The 23,463-nt window shown below is 38.7% G+C and overlaps 1 protein-coding gene across 7 annotated transcripts in view; it reads left to right on the top strand.

Annotated features, from left to right (window-relative positions):
- The window catches only part of FRMPD4 (FERM and PDZ domain containing 4), a 344,070-nt gene that overhangs the window by 207,633 nt on the left and 112,974 nt on the right, over nucleotides 1-23,463 (top strand). For all 7 annotated transcript variants that reach the window (XM_048286157.1, XM_048329244.1, XM_048329235.1 and 4 more), the window contains one exon: nucleotides 18,634-18,750. In XM_048286157.1, the coding sequence (XP_048142114.1) occupies nucleotides 18,634-18,750 (117 nt within the window). Of the gene's footprint in view, nucleotides 1-18,633; nucleotides 18,751-23,463 lie in introns of those variants that run through there.

A 23,463-nucleotide genomic window follows, 5' to 3' on the forward strand; every position in this document is an offset into this window, starting at 1 on the left:
AGAACTTAGTAATGGGGCTCAGGGCTAGGTGTCAAGGACAGAAACTATTTCATGCTTATAGCCAAATGCCTAAGGCACGAGCCTTTAACAGAAGGTGGTACCACAGAAACCAGAGCTGTGTGGGAGACATTTTAATTTAATTTAAACCCAATGCTGCCAAACACAAACCCATGTTTGGCTTTTGTGTGGATGAAAGTTCTTGATACTAAAGTGAAGCTCCTTCAGAGCAAGGCTGAAGCTTCCCGCTGTGCCTCACTCCACTTCTTTCCCACCCTCAGATAGGGCTCAACCCATGCATCACATGTTTCTTGTCACCTTGTAGGGCTCATAGCAGAGGAGCCTTTGCTTATCCCGTTGAAGGAGAAGGGGAGAGGCTTGAAGGACTGTCCTGGCTTGCTCTCCCTGGAGGCAGGCTTTTGGGAGCCTCAGAAGGATGTAGCCAAAGGAAGGCTATCTCCAGCTGTGCTGTGTTTCATGGCAGGCACTGGCCAGGGCACAGAGAAATGACAGCAGAGAAACTGGGCAGCTTTGCAGCCATTCCAAACCACCAGGAAAAAGTGTCTTCTGAGGACTGAGTTACTTCTTAGAGATGTGATTGCAAAGGCTGCCTCTTTCAAAAGGGTGGTGTTTTTTGTCTCCTTCACCCTTTGAACCAGCATTTCCTCTTTATGTGACAATGGGGTGCAGGAATAACAAAAATAAACAGAGCCCAACTACAAAATGATGCTTCTACTTAAAGTCCTTAACAAAGGATTCTCATGTTACTTATATTTTAGCTATTTACTTGTATACTCATTACAAAATATATCTTTTAGAAATCCTTTGGCATTACCAGTGAGATTGACTTGCGTAAGATATAAAAAAATTATGTCTGGATCTGAGGGAGAAATTAATCTAGACGTCAAGTTTGGAGATCTAGGTTTTAAACTGAGGGAGGATCACACCAAGCTGCCACTCTCCCATACTGCAAGAGCTGATCTGGTTTGCCCTTTGGATCCCATTGTCTCTAGTTCATCCAGACAGTAGAAGATTAAAAGTGTCCATCTTGAAATCTGAAAAGAAATCAAGGTGTTGCTTTGAGTAGGAACCAAACGGAGCAACTATAAGATATTTGCCACAGGGGAATGAAGCAGTGTCCATGAGATTTACAAAAGAAGTAGACACAAGTGGTTTCTTTAAAAAGTTAATACACTAAAGGGCAGGATACAGGAAAAAAAAATCACAATTTAAGAGGGGCAGCGATTTTGCTTATATTTCAAGCTAGCTTGTATTTTGCCACCAATTTTGTATTTTAGAGAAGACTGATGTATAATACAAGCAAGGACTCTGGCAGCAAGGTACTCAGTTACACAGTACCTTTATTTGTGTGTTAGAATAGGAGCCTTGAGGAACATAATGCTGAAAAGAAGAGATTGTGCTGACTTATTAATGAGAATTATTCCTCCTTCAATTTTATTCTGTAGTTCTATTTTCAACTGCCGTGTAAGTGATGCAGTGTCTGGACACTCTGATGGCTTCCTATTGTATACTTGAAATTGTATGTCTTCTGTAAAATTTATGCTAAACCTCTTACAGTTTTTAGGAAAAGAAGAAGCCTGTTTCATTTGCTGTCTCTCTGTAAACAAAATGTAGAAGGAATTTTTTTTTTTTTTAAAGTTCATGATTTGTGGCAATAGAAGTCGATTTTTTAAAAATGTGATTAAGAATAAATATGGAAAGACGATTAAAAATCTGTCAGATCTCTCAGGAATAGGTGTCTAAGAATAAAATTAACTCTTTCCAGGACAACAGAACCAGGACAGCAGGACTTGTACAACAATTTTTATGCAATTCCTCTTCTGCCTCAACATTTCGTAGCTAAAAATTTTCCTTCTCCACTTTGAGTCCAGAAAACTTTTTTATATCTGAGTTGAAGTTACCGTAAAATAGCAAGATTCTGAGAAGTTTAATTAGAAGGCAAAATAATGAGACTTGTAATAAAATCTGAGGTCCTAGCTCTAAAACAACAAGGGGGGGGGGGGGGGGGTGTGGAGCTACAAACACATAAGTGAAATGAAGCTTGGTGGGAAAGCAAATTATTTTGTAAGATGTATATCTGTAATACTTGATGCATACTTTTCTCCTTTTTACTTGCAGCAAGATAGCTGTTCCTCAGTTGATCATAAAATGGGTAAAGAATTTAAACTAATTTTGCAAATGTAGCATTTGGTAGAAAAAGAGGTAAATAAATCGTGTTTATGTATCTTGTCAGGACTATAATCTCACAGCATCCTGTAAACTTGTTAGCATCAAAATCTTCATATTAATGACACAGTAGATCACAAAGACCAGTTTAAAAACCATTGTTTGCTGCCTGCTTGGATTTCAAATCTGCCTATGTGTCTGCCTGCTCTGACAGAGCTGGTGAAAGGAAAAAATTGCCTTGTGGTGACTTAAGAATACAAGTTTATTTTCTGAACTTTCTCCTAAATAGTTACTTATAGGGAACGGGGCAGGGGGGGCGTAAAAAAGTGTATCCTCACAGATATATGTCTTCAGGACTCTGAATCAACTATGTTTAACCCAGCAGCGGAGTTAAGGCTGTTGCAATCTAAGTTGACAGTCTGTAAATATTTACCATCCGAACCACCCTGTATTGTTTCTTTGTGCTGTCAGTTCTGTGGAGCTAATTTTGAGTTGGTGAGACGCTGATGTAGACAGGAGTGTTTGTGGGCATGTGCTGCACTCCAGTGCCTGCTGTCTCAGCACACACCGGTCAAGAGCTGCAGGAACCTGCCTGCTGGGGAAAACAAGATGATCAGTTGTGCTGTGGAGCTCAGCAGCCCCAGAGTTAGGTAGTAGTGTTTGCTGTTGATCATACTCGGAGATGGAAACCTGACCCTACTGAAGTTAGTAGTAAGAGTTCCAGCACCTTAGATAGGGTTAGAATTTCTGTTTCTCTTCAGTAATAGTGTTGTGAAGCCACAGTCCTCATGTGTAAGTACTGTGCTCCAAAGTGAATTTTTAAACCCAGCGTATCATCATTTCAGAACAAAATATAATCCTTTTATTTAAATTATAAGTTAGAATAACAACTTTAAAGTCAAAAACCTAGGCATACACAAATTTATTCTTTTGCTGGGGTTGGTGATAAATGGAAGATTAAAATATGTTAAGGTATGGCCTTTAAGATAAAATTAACTTAATCATTCACCAATACTGTATTTGTTGACATACTGATTTATTTTAATAATGCCTAAGACAGTCTCAAGTTAGTGTAAACTTGATAACATGTTTATAAAACCTGAACCTAGGTTGTTTTGAACTGAGATGTATGGTTGTAAATCATTGCAATCAGGTTTTTAAGGATATTGAAACATCTAAAGGTTCAGGTGGGCTTCAGTAGAATCACAGAAAATGTCACAGTAAATAACTCCTGTTACCAGGCACTTTTTTTGCCAGTTTTATAAATAACTAGGCCCTTATAAACACATGTAGCATTTCCGAATGTCTTTACAGAAAGTAAGCTGTCAAGTTCTGGCTCTGTGCTTCAGAAAATGGGTGGGAGAGTTAATAGATTGAGCAAATAAAAACAGCTCTGCAAAGTATAATGGAGTGGTGGGTGATAAAATCAGCCTGCTGACCTGTTGCTTGGGGTAAAGCTTGCTAGCAAAGGCAGTGAAACAGCAGCACTTAGTACTCATTCCAAATAGGCTCTGGCATCCTCCTGGATTATTTCTTGGGGTGTGAAACTCTACAAGGGGCTGGATGACTGGAAACCTGGAGGCTGGCTACTGTGCCAGTAGTGCTTCTCTGTGGCTAAAGCAGCAGAGAGCTCAGTCTAGGCTAGGTCCCTTTACATTGATCTTACCACCAGCCAAGACTTTAGGCTAGCAGAACTGGTTTACTTTATCCTGTCAAGGAAAGAATCTATTTCTAAACAAATTTGCAATGCTGGAGGTGGGAGTGCAAAAGAGTAAAAGTTAATGTGTGACTCTCAAACCAAACTTGGTTAGAGTTTTCTCAGTTGCTTCTGTCTGCAGTCACTGTCTCAAGTAAGATATGTTTGTTCAAGACAAAAATGCAAAGATTAGAAGAATGATCTGTTATCTAATTCTTTTTGTAAAAGAAAAGATTAAGTAATTTAATAATCACAGCTGGGGGAAAAGTTGGTTTGAAATGCTAGTTCAAAAACCTGAATTTTGCTGCTGCCTGCTGTAAGGGACATGACAAGGAAGCTGGGCTCAAGCCATTTTGGGTCTGATCATAATTGTCCATTCTTAATATTGTTTTTCTATCTTCCTTGGCTAAAACGGACTCCTGCAACCTCCCATGGGCACCCCAAGCTTCTTCTAGCCTGACATAGGTCTACTGATCCTTCTTCTGTCAGGGCTTCACATTTTGCTCTACGATGCAGGGCAACAAGAGAAGAGCAATTTTGTTTACTTCCTCTTCCCAAATCTTCCTGCATTTTGCATTCATTCATATTTGTTAAAGTGAAGGGGAACATACAAATTATTGTTTTTCTTCTTTTTCTTTCTTTCAACTCAGGAAGATGACACACTGATTTATTGTGAAAATCACATATTCTCATTGAATAATTTTTAAACCTAGCTCACTAGTTCCAGAATATCTGTTGTGCTGAGACTATCTCATGAAAGCCTGACATGATACAGCTGGTGCTGATGTTGGGGCCAGTTCAACTGAACAGTATCCCTGTCATTCCCTACTGGTATGAGACAACCCAGTTTGTGGACTAGGTTTTGAAGTTATTGGGAAACAATACAGTAGTAACTGGAACAATGCATGTATCACCCCTCAAATGGATGAAACCCACATATGTGGCTAGGTGACTCCAAGCTTCGTAATAGCAGTTTCTGCACTGAAAACATTGAAGTTTATCTGAGAATTGCATTGACTATTAAACCTTAGTGTTTCTGTATGCTCTCACTCACGTTTTCCTGTATTGATACTGTGCCTAATTTCATTCCTCTTAGCAATGCAATTAATAGCAAGCTCTGAGAACTGCAAATTTAGGGAATGCATAATATCAAAAAGCTGGATTCCATCTAAATATGTTTGTAGGTGCACTCCTTGATTGGAACATGCACTGAAAATCTGCAGATTCATCTATGTTACTGTAGGAAAACAGCCAGAAGCACTACAGCCTTGTGTCAGAGAAGAGTATTAAACCTGTGTAATTCCCAAAGTCCCTCTAGTTTTCTGACTGCAGGGAAAGTTTCATTTCCTGCTGCAAGATCTTTAGGAAGCTGGGTGTCAGTGACTGTAAGTAGGTTAGCTTAGCCAGCTGTACCTCTGTCTGTATCATTTTCCTTAGCTATCAGTTGCAGAGAACCGAGAGAGTTTTTTGGGACTTTCTAGTAGCTGTCACAGTAGCAATGCAGTTGTAGCTTGCCAGGATATATGCAAGCATATGTACCCAAACTCCTACCATAGCATATAACCAAGGACTGGTGAAAATTAGAGGAGGAAAGATGCAGTTTATGGGGTTTTTTTTTGTGCATGTATGTGTCATTTCATATCTAAGAGCCTGTTATTAGAAGAATTTTATGTCTGTTTACCTGGAAATGTGAATAGATGGCTTAATATCATAAGGTGTTAGGGATTTAGATAGCTGGAGCCTTGGTATTTCAGGAGCTTTTTATGCAGCAAGATTTCACACTTATATTTTCTCTTCTGGTTGTAAAAGTAATGTCTGCCTGCAGAGTGTTTTTCAGGTCATAAATCAAATTAAAGAAAAAACACGCATTTTGTGTTACAGGTTTTTGTTTCCAGATTTTATGTTTAAAAATCACTGGGTTAGGAAACACTGATAGGGTAAGAACAGGATATAGACCAAAAAACAGGAAAGAGTAGAATCAGCAAATTTCACTTTTTCTGTCTTTTGCTTAATGATTAATGGGATAGGCATATAAAGTATATAACTCCAGGAAACTTAGTTTTTGTTGTTAGTAATACCTATTTTTCGTATTTTTTATGATGAAATTTGTTGAGTGGGAAATTGGAGGAGCTGGCCTTGTGAGGCCCCTCCCAAATGGAGCTGTCCTGTGATGCTGTGACATGTGCAAGTTGGTAGCCTGCTGATGGAGCATGAACACTGCTCCTTCAGAGCTCAACAAGAGCTTTTGCTGTATGTTGTGTAACATGAAAATAGGCAGAGGGCTGTGTGGTTTCGGGCAGCTGGTACTAGGAACAACATTCAAGGTAAACTCTAAGCCTTGCTGCTAATCCCAGAGGCAAGCAAAGGGAAATGGTGCAGTCATGTGACTTCACCAAGTGTATTGTAAACTGAATAATGGGTAAAAAGGGATTCTGAGTTGACAGAGAAGATTAGTGCTACTGGTGCTCCTTGCTGTGGTTTACTGGGATAGAGGGGGCTCTTGTCAAACATTTAAGTTTGCACTGGTTCTGGTTTTCTTTTTTCTTCATTTGTAACCAAGAAATGTCTTCGTTTGTCTCCTGTCCTTCTTGTGCAGCTTTACACATTTGTAGCTTCTTGTGTGGAAATCAGTCACTTCCTTGGAATTTCAGGGAACTACATGTACGTTAACCAGTAGAGAATGCAGGAAAAAAGATTTTGAAAATAATTTCTGAGCATATGTCTAGTTCAGTTGTCATGGGAAACTGGATCTGTCACTTATGGATGGATGTTTTGCCCACCTTGTTGTAAGCTCCCCTGTGTATGGCCTGGGATGTGTTGAAGGGAGGAATGCTCTGAGATCATTTGTATCCAATTGTGAACTGCATCTGCACAGCTTCTGTTCAAATATTCAATAAGTTACCTTAGTTAGTTTTCAAGGCACCTCATATTCTCTTGATGCATATAGTGCACTTGGCCTTTAAGTATGTAAGTTCTAAAATACATTTGAAACATGAGACTTTGGTTCCACTTTATGGGCTCACACTTCGTGAAGTCACTAAGGGTAAGGAAAAAGTTTTAACATCCCAGCCCTAAATTATTCTTTCTCATTTGTTAAGGTTTTACACATGCCTTGATTTGTGACATAATTCTGTGACAGAACATGCCAAGTGTTGGTGATTTCCTAAGAGTGAAACTGCATCAAATTTTCTTGTGTTTATGTTCAAAGTGCTTTAAATAACCTCCTGTCTGGATGCAGGCTTGTTACCCCTGGTGAAAATGTCTGACTACTACACAAAATGTCCTTTACTTACATTATTTTTCAGTATGTTGCCATATAAACCATAATTTTCTTTATGGAAAAATACAAAGGAACTCAAAGAAAAGAAAAAAAACCCCAACCTTGTTGCATGATAGCAGTAGAAATGCAGGCTTTTCTGTGTATGTTTTGAGAATGTAAACAGATTGCTCAGCACAGGTTTTATCTGGTCCTTTTCTGAAGTTCTTTGTAACTTTTGCCTGGGAGTGAAGTATAGAAAAGTTAGCCTTTTAATAGCAGGATGGCTATTTCATCATATATTCCCAGTTTTGAGAATTTTGGTTTAAAGGCAAGTGGAATATTGAGTTCTTGGGGGTTTTTTAACCTAGAAAGTAGAACAAAATACCTTGAACTACAATTATGTGCTTATATATAGTATTTGAAGTAGACTTAAGCCTAGCAGACTGATTGCTTTGGTATTAAGATTTTTGAATGGGAAATGCTGTTTGTGGAAAGCCAACTCAGCCAGTGGTCAGTGGCTGCATCTCATTTCAAGGTCATCAAATGTGTTTTGTAAGGAGATGATCCTTTAGCTCTTGGAACTTCTCCTGGAATCACTGAGCAGTAATGCTTCTTATTACTGGATTTCTGTGTAGGGAAAATTTTTAAAATATATTTTTCTTTCACCTCCAAAATTAAGAGGATAGTATTGGTTTAATTTAAATTACAAAATACATGTAAGGTAGGCTACCATTATTTAATTTATTGACCATTTCATTTTATTTCCCAAGAAATCAAAAGGGGGGAGATTAAGTCATAGTAGAAATCTGAAGAACTAGTTAATACGAGGGTGTTTTCACTCTTCTCTCTTCTCTGCAGTACTCTTCTCTTAATTAAGATCCAGCCAGATTTTTTGTTCTACTGTTTTGCTGATGGAGTTCATCTTGAGATGTAGAATTCGCTACCAAAACCAAGCAGTAGGAAGTTAGGCTTTAATTCAGCTTTAGAAAAGCAATTTTGTTCCCTTTTTGGCAATTCACTGCATCCTTCTAATGCAAGGTCACTCTCCTACAGACTAAAATGTCACCTTCCAGCAGGAGCATGCCATGAAGAATTTCTAGCTGACCACAGACCTGAAACATGGGTGACAACTTTACAGAAATAGAAATAATCCCCCAAGAAGTGCTTAAAATTTTTCAGAGCTGCTTTTTCTAGTGTATGATTGTACATTTGGCTCACAGCAGGCAGGTTGTATTCATATCAAGGTATGGAAAAAAATGCAAAATTTACTAAGCATAAAAATGAGAGTCCCTTTTGCTTTTCCAAATGCAGTGTGCACAATTGAATTTTAATAACTATATACACCTCAAATTTTTATGGCATAAAATGCACAGTTGTGTAAAAGGTGGTGAGAAATTATATGCTGTACTGTTACTTTTATTTATGATGTGGCTTTACAGCATTGTTTCCAGTGCTCGACTCTATACTACTGTAAACCCTCATTATTAGTAACAGTGCAGTCAATGAGCTAGACTGCACTTCTGTCAGAGGCTTTGTGGGAATTTTTTTTCATAAGGCAGAAATGGCAAAATTCCTGAACTTCTTACTGAAACTTAGCAGTGAGTCATGTCTGCACGTTACTGCAAAACTGGTAAGAAGACAAATATTCATTGAGAGCAGAAGTAACAGCACTTAAAAGCAAGGAAAGAACCATAAAAATCATATAAAATTCAACATCTGATAATAGTTGTGATTTTGTCAGGGATTGCATTTTATGAAAAATGAATTTGGTGCCTCGTCTAGGGGTATGCTATGTAAGATCTTCCAGCATGTACTAGGTTGAGAGATAAAAAAATTAAAAAGATTTTTCAGAAGATTTAGAAATAAATATCAATAATTATCTGTATTAAATGAGAAAGAGACAAATATCCTTCATATACTTTCATTAGTTTGTTTTGTTGGACTTTTTTTTTGCTCCTGAAATACTGAGTAGGCCTGAGAAAGCCTAAGGTCAAAATCCCCATTAAAACAGAGAAAAACATCTCTCACATATCTGCTTTTCGAGACTTTCGCTTTCTAGTGCACATCAGCATGAAGCTAAAGCATCTTACAGAACAGAATGTCAAAGAGCCTTTCACAACTATCCAAGTCCCAACCATTACTTGCTGCTTTGGGTATTTTCTGGCTTTAGCAATACAAAATTCTAAAGGTTAAAGGAATTCCTTCGGGACTTGGATCTCTAATGGAGTCAGTGTGCTTTAAATGAAAAGTTCTGTCAGTCTAAAAGAAAGTATGATGGAGACTTTTGTTGTCTAGGAAGTGGGGGCACATCCTTAACAATAATGGATGTAAAACATAGAGGGAGAAGAGACAGGGAAATGAAAAATGTGACCTGTATCAGATAGTTAAAAAAACCCCACCAAACCAACCAACCAAAAAAAAAACCCAGAGCAAAACAAACAACAGACATGAAAGTTCATTACCTGGACAGCAGTGACTGTAGAAAATCAGAAAACATGCACTTTTTTTTGCAAAAAAGGAAAAACTCAGCTTACATTGAACAGGACAGTGCAAGAAACAGCTATATCAGTGATGAAGAGTTTAAAACTTTTTGTGGCATCAGAGACAAGAAAGGAAGCATTCCAGGGCAGGCAAGGTCCCTCGAGGAATGACAAGACCTTTACCTTGCCCCTTTTCCAAGGCATGTGGAGATTGTTAATGCCTGGCACAGACCAGCACTGCCTCACAAGGTTTGTTTAATCCCTTGTCCCAGTGTCATGCCTGTACTTTTGATAGTTCTGGGACTTTTGATAGTTCATAGAGAACACCAGTGGCTCTTTGAGGAGCCAGCATTCAGTGCTGAGGAGCTTTCTATCTAACTGAAGGCAAAAAACATGTTGTATAGGTACTTCTTCACTGCTCTGTTTGGTTACATGTGTCTTTGCACACATCAGGTGGAGACGAGAGAGGAAAACAAAGATGCGATTTTGGAAGATACTTGGTGAAAAATGTTCTGCACATAGACCATTAGAACAGAGCTTGTTTGGAGGTAAAATCATATTGTGGTTTCAGACTGAGAGGAACCATTCCTTGTGTAGTGAGATGTGTAATGGATACAGAGCACATTTCGAACAGTCTGTGTTTTTTTCTTCATTGCTCTGTCCTGCCTGTGATACACACAGGAGTCTGGAATGAATGCCAAAGTGTTTGGAGCCCTTGAGTGGCTCATAAAGTCCATGAATAGACTCTTCTGGCCATGTGGAACTGCCTTCTTTTTTTTCCCTGATGAAGTGATGGGCACCTGATGCTGTATTTGCTGCTTGTGTGGCAGGAGAGCTGCTGCGGAGTGTTCCCATGGCAGCCATGGAATCCCTGGTAAAAGGGATCCATTACCCTTCAGATCAGCTACACGGTATGGATCCTTGTCGTCTCATGACTGGCAGCAGGAGCAATGACTTGTGGAGGAGGAATTCATAATTCATTGGAGTGTCTTCTCAACCTAGGCATAAGCTGCCATTTAGGCATTGGGGAGATGGAAGCTAATGAAATCTATGACAAAAACAGTCTGACAGGTTTTTCTAGAAATGTAGCTCCTCTACAACTGTGAATTGCCATAGAGGAGTTCAATATGAATTTTTGAGTTGTACATGAGGTTTTTTCTGCTCCCTCAAAGGATTTAAAGGTTGAGTGAAGCCCTTAGCATCATTGTCTATTTGGAGTAAGAATGAGTGGCACTTGGTGAAATCATGAATAATTCAGAGCATCTGTGGTGGAAGGGGGGGACAGGAGTAAAATAGTTTGGGTTTTTTTGCTTCAGCCAGAGTTTGGGGAGTAGTTAATGCCTAAGAAAGAAAAACTTTGAACTGGAGACAGTTTCTGAACAGCTGGTGCTAGGCAGCCTGGCTTCATTCATAGACCTTACTAGAAAAATAGAAAAAACTAACACAAGATACAAGGAAGGTGAATACCTTTATTTTCTGAAAAGCATTTGCATTTGCCTGATGATGCATGATGCAGGGAGAAAATTCCAGACAAGCCTGAAGAGTACAGTAATGTTATTCTGCCTTTGGCCAGAGCATGGCTGTGGGCGTCAAAGGGCAAAAATATTTTTCTAGCATTTTTTTCTTATGATTAAATAAGAAAAACAGTCTTGGACAATGATTCTACTGTTAGTGTTTGGTTAATTACAAGCTTGAAACTCTAAACTCATTTGTGGGATGATACTCATCAAATCACACACAAGTTCAAAAATAGCACACATTTAGATGAGGACTAAAACACTTTTGCTTTCTTACCCATCAAAAGATTTGAAAGCATGTGGGGTGTAGAAGATGAAGGATATCTGAAGTCATGAGGGTTCCCTTCTGTACATACATGATTTAGTAATAAGAGACCCAGTATGAATTAAGTTTTTTAGTACAGCAGAGGGTGTCTGGGGCAGTTAATTTTCTTCTTTTGTGTTTCTGGTAGGACTACTTCTCTGGGGGTTTATAGGACTCATCTCTACAAAGACAAGAAGTCTTTCAGTGTCCTTGATCTTGCATCCAGGGACTATTGTCCATCATGTCTGCGTGCCCCTCAGGAGAGTTTCAATAGCAGGGTATGATGATTGATTTTGATAGTATCTCTACAGATTTTTTAAAACTTTCGTTTCTCGTTTTTTAAGTTTAAGTGGTAGGATGGAGGTAAAATTATTGCAGTTGTCTTCTGGGACAGGAGAGGGTGAGAACTGGATTGAGAAAGAAGGGTTTCATTCCTGAGGCAGTGAAAGATTAAATATCATAGAGAGACAGTTACTGAACTCCACTTGTGTCACAATAATGTTACCTATTTGCAGATAGACATGCCCTGCAGACACTTCAGGTGCGGTGTTCTTACTTTTAAAAACTAATAATACAAACTGTTTTATCTCTGGAGTTCCTCTCAGTACCTCATTGGGATTGCTGTGGCTAGAATTACCTCTGTGCTTTGGAGCTGTGTGTCCTTCGTAAGCCACTCTGGGAGTGCAGTGTGGCTTTTGTTCAGGATGTCTTTCTTTTATGATGGATGGGAGAGGGATTGACATATGTATTGGCACGTGGGAAGCAGAGAATTGGCTTTTGGACCAATGGAGAGTTGAAATGAAGCCAGGCTACATGGTAAGACTCAAAATTCAGACCTTTTTTCTCCATGTGGTAGCATAAAGGAAGCCAGCATATCAACGCTGTTAGTCCATTCGCAGTGCTGAGTTGCTTGTATGATACGGTCGGCCTTGTGTGAGTCACTGATGCCCCTGCAGATAGTGCTCTCAGGAAAAAATAATTCCTGTACATGAGGAAGTACTGTGAGAAACATCAAGATGTTAAACAAGATGATTCCTGGACATTAAATATCCAAATGGTAAACACTGCATTATAATGTGAATCCCCATAATAAGTGTTTGTAACTTTAGCCGTCCACCACAGTTGCAGCAGTTCAAGGGATTGGTATAAAAGAAGATTAGAATATAATCCTCCCACTATTTTAATCCAGCTGAGGAAATCCAAGGTAGATGCTTAAAAAGTTACTAATATCTAAAGAGAAAGCATGCATAGAATATTAATATTTCAAATTATTTATATTTAGGAAAGTCATAGGGCTCCGTATGGTTCCACACACAGAGATTTTACACAATTATGAAGATTTTTGTCAGAAACTCTGTGGATAATTTCAGTTTTTGATAGCGTGTGAGCTAACAGATATTCATTAACTAAAAGCAACACTGGAAGAAAATAAAGTATAGAAAAACAAAGCTAAGGTGGTTTTTTTGGTTTTGTAGTTGTGTTGAGGGGGAGTTTTCAAGGGGAGCTGCTTTGATGGGAACATTTTGGAAGACATGCCCCAACTAGAAAAGTTTTCAAGTAATCTTAGACCTCAGATCACAAAAGCAAATGATAACAAGTTGATAGATGGTATCTAGCCCAAAATTCTAAAGATTTTATAGTAAGTGAGTTCATTTGATAAATGTAGTGTAAAATTTCTCACTTTAATGGTGCTGGGAGCTTGGAAAGTGTTTGTGCTTGTTTTTGGTGATTCTAGGTGTTTTGGAAGGGGCTACAGAATAGGGAATAAATAATAAGATTATAAAAATTGTTTTATTACATTATGCAGCAGTTTAAAAATAAGGGCTACTATTTGTTGTAAGAGGTTGTTCTGAGAGTGATAAAGAATTCATCTCCAGATTTGTATGCTTGAAATTCAAATTTTTGATTTATATACAGGGTGCAGTGTTAAAGCTCCAAATTATACCTAGTGGAGAGCTCGTCAATAGCTGTAGAAATCTGGCTGATTCAGAGGTCATTCTTTAGCATAAAGGTGAACCTCTATCCCTTCACTAAGACCCCTGACCCAGAGATGGTGTTCAACTCCATCTCGAGGTACCTTCTGTATTTCTGCCAAAGAGGCAGAACCCATCACTGTAAGTTGTAACCTGAGTGGTTGCTCAAACTCCTGTCTCAACAAAGGCATAGAACTGGAGGGATTTTGGAGAAAGAAAGACAAGAAGAATGATCAAGCCTGTGAAAACCTTTTATGTTAAATAGCTGTATAGGTCAGGACTCCTTAGCCTGCTGTGGAGATTGTTGGAGATGATGGTGGAATATGTTAGAGATCTACTGAATTACAAGTGGCATGGTGAGGGTGGAAAGGGAGACATTGTTCACCACTACAAGTGTGAGAGGGCAGCAAACAGAAAGTGGCAGGCAGCTATGAGAAGAATACAGATAGATACCTTTTTTATACCAGTGCCAGTCAAGGAAAGTGATAATCATGAAATGAGACCTACTAAAAAACAAACCCATAAATAAATTCTTCCCTTCCCACCCAGGAGAAGAATGCAAGTAGGAATGAAGGCGACTATGGCCAAGACTAACCAGGTTTCTGTCTTCTTCAAATTATAGGGTAAAAAAAAAAAAAAAAAGAGACCTGGATATTTTCAGAGTTGCTACTAGTTTTTATTACTGTTTTAAATCTGCCAGCAGAGTGCAAGCTGGGATTCCTGGGCAAGGCATTAAAGGCTACCCTAGAGATAGGACAGACTCCCAACTCCGTGTGCAATATTCCTAAGGAATAGTGTTACTTGTTCCTGGAGGCTGAACATAAACTTGGTCTCCATCTTTGGGGAAGGTAGGAACACTAATACTGTGTACTGAGTGTTGTGCCCCATTACACATTAAATATGCTAAATACAATTGGGACATTCTGTTTAATTGAGTACTTTCTGTTTTGTCTTTGCCTGTGAGCTATCTGAAGAATGCAGTTTTTGTTCTACCATTCTTTTTTGCTTCCTTGCGGCCATATGTGAGGCCATGGAGTAAACAGAGATGAATCTGAATGGAAAAAAAAATAGCTTCTAATTTTAAGATGAACCTTAAGTTTACTTTCATTGACACAGAAGCAACTGTGATGTGAAGCAGAAGATGCTGGGAGAATGGGAATACTGCTTTTGTGTCATTTTATGCTGTTTTAAAATTATAGCCTGAGAGTTTAATTTCTATTGGTTCAGGGAAGCACTACATTTATAACAAAATTTACAGGCTTGGGCTATAGAGGTGGCACAGTTAAAAAGTCTGTCAAGATTTCTGTAGCAATGACCTATTGACGGGAATCTCCAATTGCTGGTTAAAAAAATAAGTTTTGGGCAATATTATATGCTTATTGGTTGACTCTGTAGATGCTTTTTTTTTTTTTTTAATTGAATTTTTCAACCTATTTAAACATTTTTTTCCACCTTTGAAAGAAGAAATGGTGTTGCTCTCTGCTTTCATCATTAACACTATCTGAACTGCTCTGGACATTAGGCTTTAATAGTATGCTTTAAAAATTCTAACTATTCTAGTTTTGCTCTTTAAAAAAGAAGGGGATAATACTGCAAATTTGCACTTCTTGTTAATGCATGCTTTATGCTGAGTATGCTCTGCATATCACATAAAGAGCATACCACTGGTACAGTGTGGGAGGCTTTACATATGATCTCATGTTTCAGGTCATTCCTCAAGCCCAGGACAGAAAAAAGGCTGACCTGAAGGTGTTTGCTGTGGCAGAGCTATTGCATTATCCATCAGAATGTCACTTCATAGGGCACATTGATTCCTTAAACACCACTTCAGTAATCACCATGTCGGTGATTCAGTGAACTGATTGTTCAATGTGAAGCAATTCGGAGAGATAAGGTTTTATACTTCTGCAACAAGAATGTCAAAAGCAGGTTGAGGGGATATTTTAGCTAATCTGCCTTGTTTTCAGACCTCTGCTGGCATGATGCTGGCCTAGCTTTCACAGCGAAATTTGGCACTAAGAGCTGTGCTCCAAAAGGCTCTCCAACAGCCAGTCCCGTTGCTGTGAGCAAGCAGCTAAGGTGATGGACAGCATGCAGTGAGTAACAGCAGTGCCAGTGCTGCCTCTGCAGCCAGGCTTGCTGAAGTAGAAGGTGCATTTTATTTTTGGTCTTTGTATGTGTGCAAGTCTTCCATGAATCTAGGCAGTCTTGGTGTGCCCCTCCTTTGCCTGTGCAGGAAGGAACTGGCAAATGGTGATCAATGATCTGAGGGATTTATCTGAAATCACCCAGATGGAGGCAGGATTTGGACAGGGATCTCCAAGGGCCTGATGATCTTCCTCACCACTAAGGCATCCTCTTGACTTAAAGACAACCAAGATGGCATTGTTCTTCCCCCAAGTGAAATGCCTGACTTGCTTATCATTTCCTCCAGAGCCTTTTATGATCTTTCTGGCGCTATCTCCTCTTTGCCATCTTTTGCTTTTCGTAGTGTGCCACTGAACAGAATCCTTGCAGACAAGCCAAATGATATTCAACAAGTGAAGGGAGGTGTAGAAAAATGCAGTTCACTTGGTCCTTTTTTCAGACTGTACAGGCAGCTGGGAATCCTAGTCACCTGAGTATAAAGACCTTGCTTTATTGTTACGACGTGTTTATTATTGAATTACCCAATAGCTATAGGAAAAATTACGTATTTCTTTTCCTCTGTGGAGTCACTGTGAATTTGCACACATGTAATGTAGGTGCATACAATGTCTCAAGTGCTAATTTGTATCCCACTAATTATAAGAAAGTCTGGAGGAGTAGATCAGATGTTGACATAGTTAACTAGGACAGTTATTGCCCATCATATGTTATATGGTTCTGACACCATTAATGTTTTAAGGGCTCAAAGAAAACTTTCAAGGGAATTGGATTTACCTTAAAATCCAATAATGCTGTAATCCATACAAAGATGAGCCCTTAATTTGAATGCAGAGAGTTAGAATATTGATCATCACTGTCCTATGCTCCTACAAATTATCTGATAGTTTGATATGCTTTACTTGGGAATTTAAATGTCACTGTATCCATTTAACAGATGGTGAAACTATAGCACAGGGTTTGTGAAACACGTCTAATTAAATTCAAAAGTGTTAAATGGATGGGTATCCATTTATATCGTCTTGATAAAAAAGGTTATGTTCTAGGTGTATTTAGTTAACTGCAGTGGTTAAGATTCCAAATACTCTGAAGTGTAATTTGAAGTCTGTAGATGTAGTTAAGCTGACATTCTCACATTGTGAAATGGCTCCTGTCTAAAAGAAGGGACCCTTTCTTTGTCTTTCAAGCATATGGAGAAAAAGGAATGTTTATGCTCAGCTTAGCAAGAAACTGCATGAGAGAGTGTTGAAAGTATTTTGGATTTATTCCTTGAATTACTGTTTTTTAATCAATTCCTTGGATCAGAAATGGGCTAGTTACATTTATCTGGGGTAGCATATCTGAAATTTATGTGTTTGATTAGCCTTGAAGAACTGTAATTTTTTAAGAGTTCTAGCATTTTCAATATCAGACTTAAGCTGTGCCTTATGGCAAATACCAGTGTTTGAATATGCTAACAGAAATGTTTTTCTACTCCTTGAAGATAGAGTACTTAATGTAATTGGTAAACCAAATGATACCTAGCACTCTGTTGTAATGCTCTACTTTACATGTAAATTATATTTTCAAGCACCAAATTTTTTCTCAGTTGTGATTAATCCTTGAAATAAAGGGGGAGGGCAAAGCAGCTAGTTTGTTTTTAATGATACACTCCTCCTTTGGGAAAGATGAACTATGCATAACTTTGTTGAATTTAGCAATTTACAATGAATTGTTGAGTTGTCCGAGGAGACCAATTCTGTTCCTTCAGGAGAGTTTGTCAGGTTACATTGTGCTCTGTTTCTCTAAAGGAAAGAAGCTCTTATGTGTCTATCTGTGGCAAGAGGTAGTAAGTTCCTTGCTACAATTTGAACTTAAATAAATCTAGCAAATAAAACTAAGCTGTAATCTATTTGATGGGTGAAGAAAAGACAGAGGCAGAGAAGACAACTAATTCAAAACATGCTCTTATTTTGTGTGGATTTGGTTTGCATGTCAAAATTTCAGATTGTATTCGGTGTTGGGTCTCATTCCTATTTGCCTGTCTGTCACATGCTCTTAGCTGGTCTTTAGCTTTGTTGGTTGCCTTGCCTCCTCTTCCTGCTCTTTCCCATTTTCAGATTGTACATAGATATTAATGGCTGATTAATTCTGCTAAAAGACCTGTTTGCTGTCTTCTGAACCTCTTAAGTCCCACGGGAGAAAGTGGGAATGTGCAGTAACATCTAGCTTAATCCCTTCAGGTGAGGGGGAAAGCATCTGTGCAAATGTTGGGGATTCCTGTGGGAAACTATGGTGGATTCTTGCTGGCTGAATCTTTTTTTGTGTGGAGTCAGTAGAAAACACCTCACAAAATATTTCAGATTAGTGGAAAAACACTGTCACTTGGGAGTGCTGCTGGGCCCTTTTTTGGGAGAGGGAATACTAGCAGAGAGTGCTGGAGCAGTGGGATGTAACAGTGTGTGGGCTCAGAGATGCTGCAGGCTTTTAAAGGTTATTTAGTGGAAGAGCTTAATGGATAATGATCAAGTGCAACAAGATTTACATATTCAATTTAGTGTGTTATGCAGCAGTGTCATGGCCTTCCTTCATTCCAGCACAAGAAACAAAACATGGTTTCCTAGCAGTGAGAATGTTGATGCCCCTCCTGGTGCCAGGTGTTGCACTGTGTGTGTGATCTGCCGTGATGGAGTGGGTGGTTTGGTTTGATGGATACTTTTTTTTTTTGCTAAAACTGTACTGAGAGCTGGCATTTGAACAAGGAATGGTGATGAATGAAAATGCTCCCCATCCCTTTTATTAAAAGCTACTGAAAATTAGTATTGTGTATGTGGGACTGATGGGGAATGACAAATTCACCAACCAAAGGTTTGAATTCAGACTGTTAGAAATGACAGTGTATCTATCTCTCTACTGATTGAAAGAATACTATAAATGTAAATAGATCTGCCAACCTGTGTTCCCCTGCCTGCGTTTTGACTCTGTATTTCACAACTGTGAAAGTATTTGGATGTCAAGTGAATCATGTGAAGTACGAAAGAGAAATAACTTTTTTTTTTTTCTGTCTCTTCCTCTCCGCATTTCCCAAAACTGCAGCCACAAGAATAAGTCTTCAGGCTGGCCTCACCCTTCAGGGACCTGGAGCTTGAACCAGGGGACACCTTATGGATGGGAGATGACGGCAAACAGAGATGGAAGAGACTACTTCATCAGGTAAGTGGGCAGAGTGAGCTGTGCAGTGTGTGGCACAGCGCTGCAGCCCTTCTCTCAACTCTATTACCTTAGAATCCTAACTCCTGCTTCAGCCCTACACAATTAATGTTCACCGGTTTGGTTTATGGCACAGGAATAGCTCAGACTGTGCTTTACTGCACTTGGCTTTGGTACTTGGTTACTTCATTTGCTCAAGAGAATGCTGATAATATAAGGACCTGTAATTCTTTGAAGAATTACAAGTAAGGTCATTAACAAAAGATAAGTAAAAAATAAAAATGCCATGTTTAAAGAACGAGGCAGGAGGTCAGTTCTGACTGAGACTTCCAACGCTCCTCCATCTCTGCCATGTGAGGTCTTTTGGTTTGTCTAATAATTATTCTGGTAATGAGAAAGTGTATGTTTTGATCCTGTATAGTTAATATACTAATTCTTAGCTTTTCCACATTTTTTTTAGCTCTGGGTTGAAAATAAATGTCAATGTGTATGCTAAATCATAAACATAATTGGCTTTTCCCATTGGAAACTGTGCATAATTATTCTTTAAAATCACTGAGATGGCTTGGATAAAATACATTTTGCCATTCTAGCAAATGTACTCTTAGACAGCTTTGGAACTTCTTCACTAAAAAGGAGTGATGGTAGTGAGTTAGCAGAACCATTGGCTGCTTGGCATTCATTGCTTTAGCTTACATTTCATTTTTAAGGTTAGCATTTTGATTCTGTTCTTGTGAAGTTTTTTTTAAAATTATTATTTCATTTTTGTCTCTATCAACCTATTTAGAAACTTGGAGGTACTTGAAAAAGTCATGGATGAGAATTAGAATTCTTTTAACACAGAGTAGAAGGATCAAGCTTATTTTTAATTGACTGTTAAAAGTCCTTAATTTTCTCAAGATCCTTCAACTGCAAAAAAAAAAATGTAAAGCATAAGAGTGAAGATCCCTGTTACTGTGCTTTGCTTTCCTAGCCCTTTTGTCCAGGGGGTGTGCCTTGGCTTCCTAGGAGTCATTTGCTTTTGGAGCCAAAGCAAGATTTGTAGCAGCCTGGTGACCTGAAGGCTTTCAAGATTTAGAGCAATTTCAGACCTGTCCAAATTGGAACAAATTTTCTGGGTTAATGAGGGCTCAGAAGCTGACTTTGAAATGTCAGTTTCTTCCTTCAACAAGTATTTGTCATGCTTTGGATGTCTGAAAGATGGACAATATGAAGCTGAATGCCAGGCACAATATAACTGTATTAGCATAGGTTTTCTGCCTGAGTTAATTAGGCTTGTGAAGAAGTATAGGTGAGCCTCCCAAGTACTGTGCAGATCTGAGACTGTTGTTTCTGTTACTCAGGTTAGTGAAGAGACCTGCACATCTCATTCCTATTTTCTGTAGACTGTTGGTATGTTCTTCTCTGTGTGTATGAGATTCATTTGAAGGATTAATACCCTGATTCTGAGGACAGGCACTACATTTGATATCTCTTTTCTCACTGGTCACATAATGGGATGCTGCACTTGTGTACCTGTCAACAGTTGTAACTTACAAAATGCAGTGCCTTAGTACTCATTAATTTTGCAGTTTGGGAATGTTTACTAACCCTCTGTAGCTAATGATTATTTTGTTTATTTTTTGGAATGGCTTTTAGTACCTTAAAGTGCCACATCCCTCTCTTAAATTGAGAAAACTGCATCTAGGAAAAAAAATCGATAATGGAGTGCCAAATTATGCCTTAAGTAATATTAGGCCTGTAGTTGTCTTGTTGTTGGAGTGGTTGTTTTGGGTTTGTTTTCTCATGCTCTTACAAGGTACTTGTTTTTATTCTCTTTTGGGCTCTGGTCTTCTGTCCGTTTTTCCCTGCATGTGGATAGCAGACTACTTGGGAAAAAATAGTCTGCTCTGAGGGGTAATGAGCATGAGGCCTCTGAAGAAGCTGACGTGTAGAAGCCTTTGATGTTTTGTGCCAGGCTTTCCAACCCATGGGAATCTCTGAGCAGTTTCAAGTGCCAGTTGAACACTGATACATACCTACACATTGCATGGTTTACAGTTCCTATTCCTGTATCAAATGTTTTGAAGCAACAGCATTGGCTGTAGCATGTGCACAGATGTGCTTCCAGACTAGTAATGCGTCTTACGTGAAATGACACTCCCCAGGAATGCATTAAAAGCCAGTACTTTTGGAAACAGAATAAAGCCAGGGAACCATTTGGAACCACATGGTGCTGCACCGGGTCACCAGCCACCCACCGTTACCAGGGAACATCAGCCCAGATGGCTGCTACGATGTGACTGGGTAGTTCTGTGACATATATCTTGGTTTTAGAAGAATGACCAAAGACTAGATAGAACCAGTGACTTGCCAGTGATTCCTCTGTGGAGCTGTATATAGTATCTGTCCTTACAGTGACTGTTATTTGGCAGAGAAGCTCTCTCTGGCTTTCAAAACAACTGCTTTTGCAAATAATGAGACTACATAAATAAAAACAGAATTTAATTTTCCTTCCTTCATTTTTCACACCTAGATTTTAGGAACAATATAGTGAGATGATTTTTGACAGTTATGCCAATAAAGACAGGAGAGAGATCAGCGAGATAGCATTTCTTATTGTCTCTAAGGCCTTTTATAGCCATGCAGATTAACAAATTGCATCACACTGAAGGAGAAAAAGCAATTCAAATACTTTGCTTGGTTTTGATTAAAGATGTATAAACCAGGTATTATCACAATGAAATGAATGCATGAGTTCTGTATGAGGAAGTAACATAATTCACAGCGACATTAACTGCTTTTTAGTTAAATAATTTACTTTGTGCCATATGTACATATCCATTCAACTGCAAGCAGACTTATTGTAATTTTGAAATTGTGGGAGGAATAGAGAATCCAGGAGAATCTTCTGGTGAAATGAAATGTAATTATATAGTGTTGGTGCAAATGCTTTAAGGCATGAATGGGAAGAGATGTTTATTCTTTCTGCTGAAGCAAATTTGATTTCTTTCAAATCTCTGAAAGCCCTTATGACATGAGCTAATCAGGGGCAGCTTCCATTGCCAGGCAGTGCTTTTGTAAAAGTGTGAGAAGAATCTCTTATCAAAATATTTTCAGATGTTGCTATCAATTCATTATCTCTTCTGTACAGATGGCACAACCAGGGTCATTTTGCAAACCTCTAAAATATATTTTTTAAGTTTAGGCTATGGTAAATTAAAGTTTTAGAATGTCACCCATTCCCTTTTAACTTGCCCCTTTTACTTGAAATAGCATTATGAGATAAGTAATACATTTCAGTATGGGAGGATGGCAATCATCTAGCATTCTTCCAGCATGTTTCTCTACTCCACAAGCTGTATTAAGCTGGACTTTCAATATGAAATAATTTGAATACAGTATATGTAGCCACTTTAAAGTCCTACATGTTTAATTTGCATTTATTATATAAATAATAAATGCTGTGTAGTATATGATTATGAGAAATTCTGTAACATTAATTTAATAAAAGCATGACACAATAAAAATGGTTTTGGTGTGAATATAGCATTTCAGGGAGATAGTATGTGGAGCAGAAGCTTTTGGCTGATTTTATGTACAAAAGGTTTAGCCTCATGGCAATTTCAGCTCCTTATTTTTGCCACTGCTGTGATCTTACTGATTTTTGGACCTCTACATTTTTGTCCTTTCCCTTGTGGAAATCTTGTTTCTTGTCAGATCTGGAGGGAAGTTGATAGAAGGAAATAAACTGGCAAAAGCTAGTAAAAAGTCAATCCTATGGAGAAAGCAATAAATTTTATGTCAGTTTTGCTCTGAGCCAATCCCTTGCATGGTCTGATGAAGTTGCAGAATAGTTTAGTATGGAAGAATCCTTTGAAGGTCAGGCTGTCCAGCCTCCTGCTCAGATCACAGCTAATACCAGGTGACGAGCAGCGTTGCTGCCACACTGAAATATCTGACTGATTTGAGAATAGGGTTGCAACAGAGTTGTCTTGTCTTAAGCTGCCCTGCAACTGCACTTGAAGGTGCAAGTTGAAGTAACATTTGCTGCCTTCAAAAGTCATACTTTTTTGATTCCTATTGGTGTTTAATTCCAAAGGAATGAGGTACTTCGGTTATTTCATGGATCTGGTTTCTGTCATTCAAATAAAGACCAGAGAATGCCAAATAAAATTAGCTGAAAGGAAGTGTAGCCCTTCTCATGTGGACTTAAAGCAACACTGGTTCCACTAAAGTGTAGTTAGTTAGTAGACTCTTCAAGATAGAGGGGTCTGTTAGGTCAGCTGATTGCCGTACCCTTGTTTGCAAGAGGTGCTATTGGTTGTGTTTATTTTGCTTTATTATTTTTATTGGTTGTGCTTACTTGCTATTGCTATTGCCTGGGAGAGGATGATGGGGTCTGCCTGTGTTTCCACTTTGGTTTTCTCTCTGTTTGACTCCATGGACCCTGACCATCTGTACTTGTGCATATTAGCTTGCTTCTGTACTCCAGTCTGGAACAAACTGAGCAAACAGTTGGGATCCAGGCAAGAAATTAAAGGAAGCACACCCAGATATCAAAGCCTGCAGCATTATTACTGCTTGGCTTGAAACCACAGGTCAGTCTCCAGAGTGCACAGCAGAGCTGGGAGAGAACTACTAGTCAGAAGTCTTTCTAAATCTTGTTTATGTTAATATGACGAGGTTGCTAGAGCAGTTGAAATTACCAGGTGACCCATCTAGTGGATGAGGGAA

This window comes from Corvus hawaiiensis, chromosome 2 (genome assembly GCF_020740725.1).
Source record: "Corvus hawaiiensis isolate bCorHaw1 chromosome 2, bCorHaw1.pri.cur, whole genome shotgun sequence".
Lineage (NCBI taxonomy): Eukaryota > Metazoa > Chordata > Aves > Passeriformes > Corvidae > Corvus > Corvus hawaiiensis.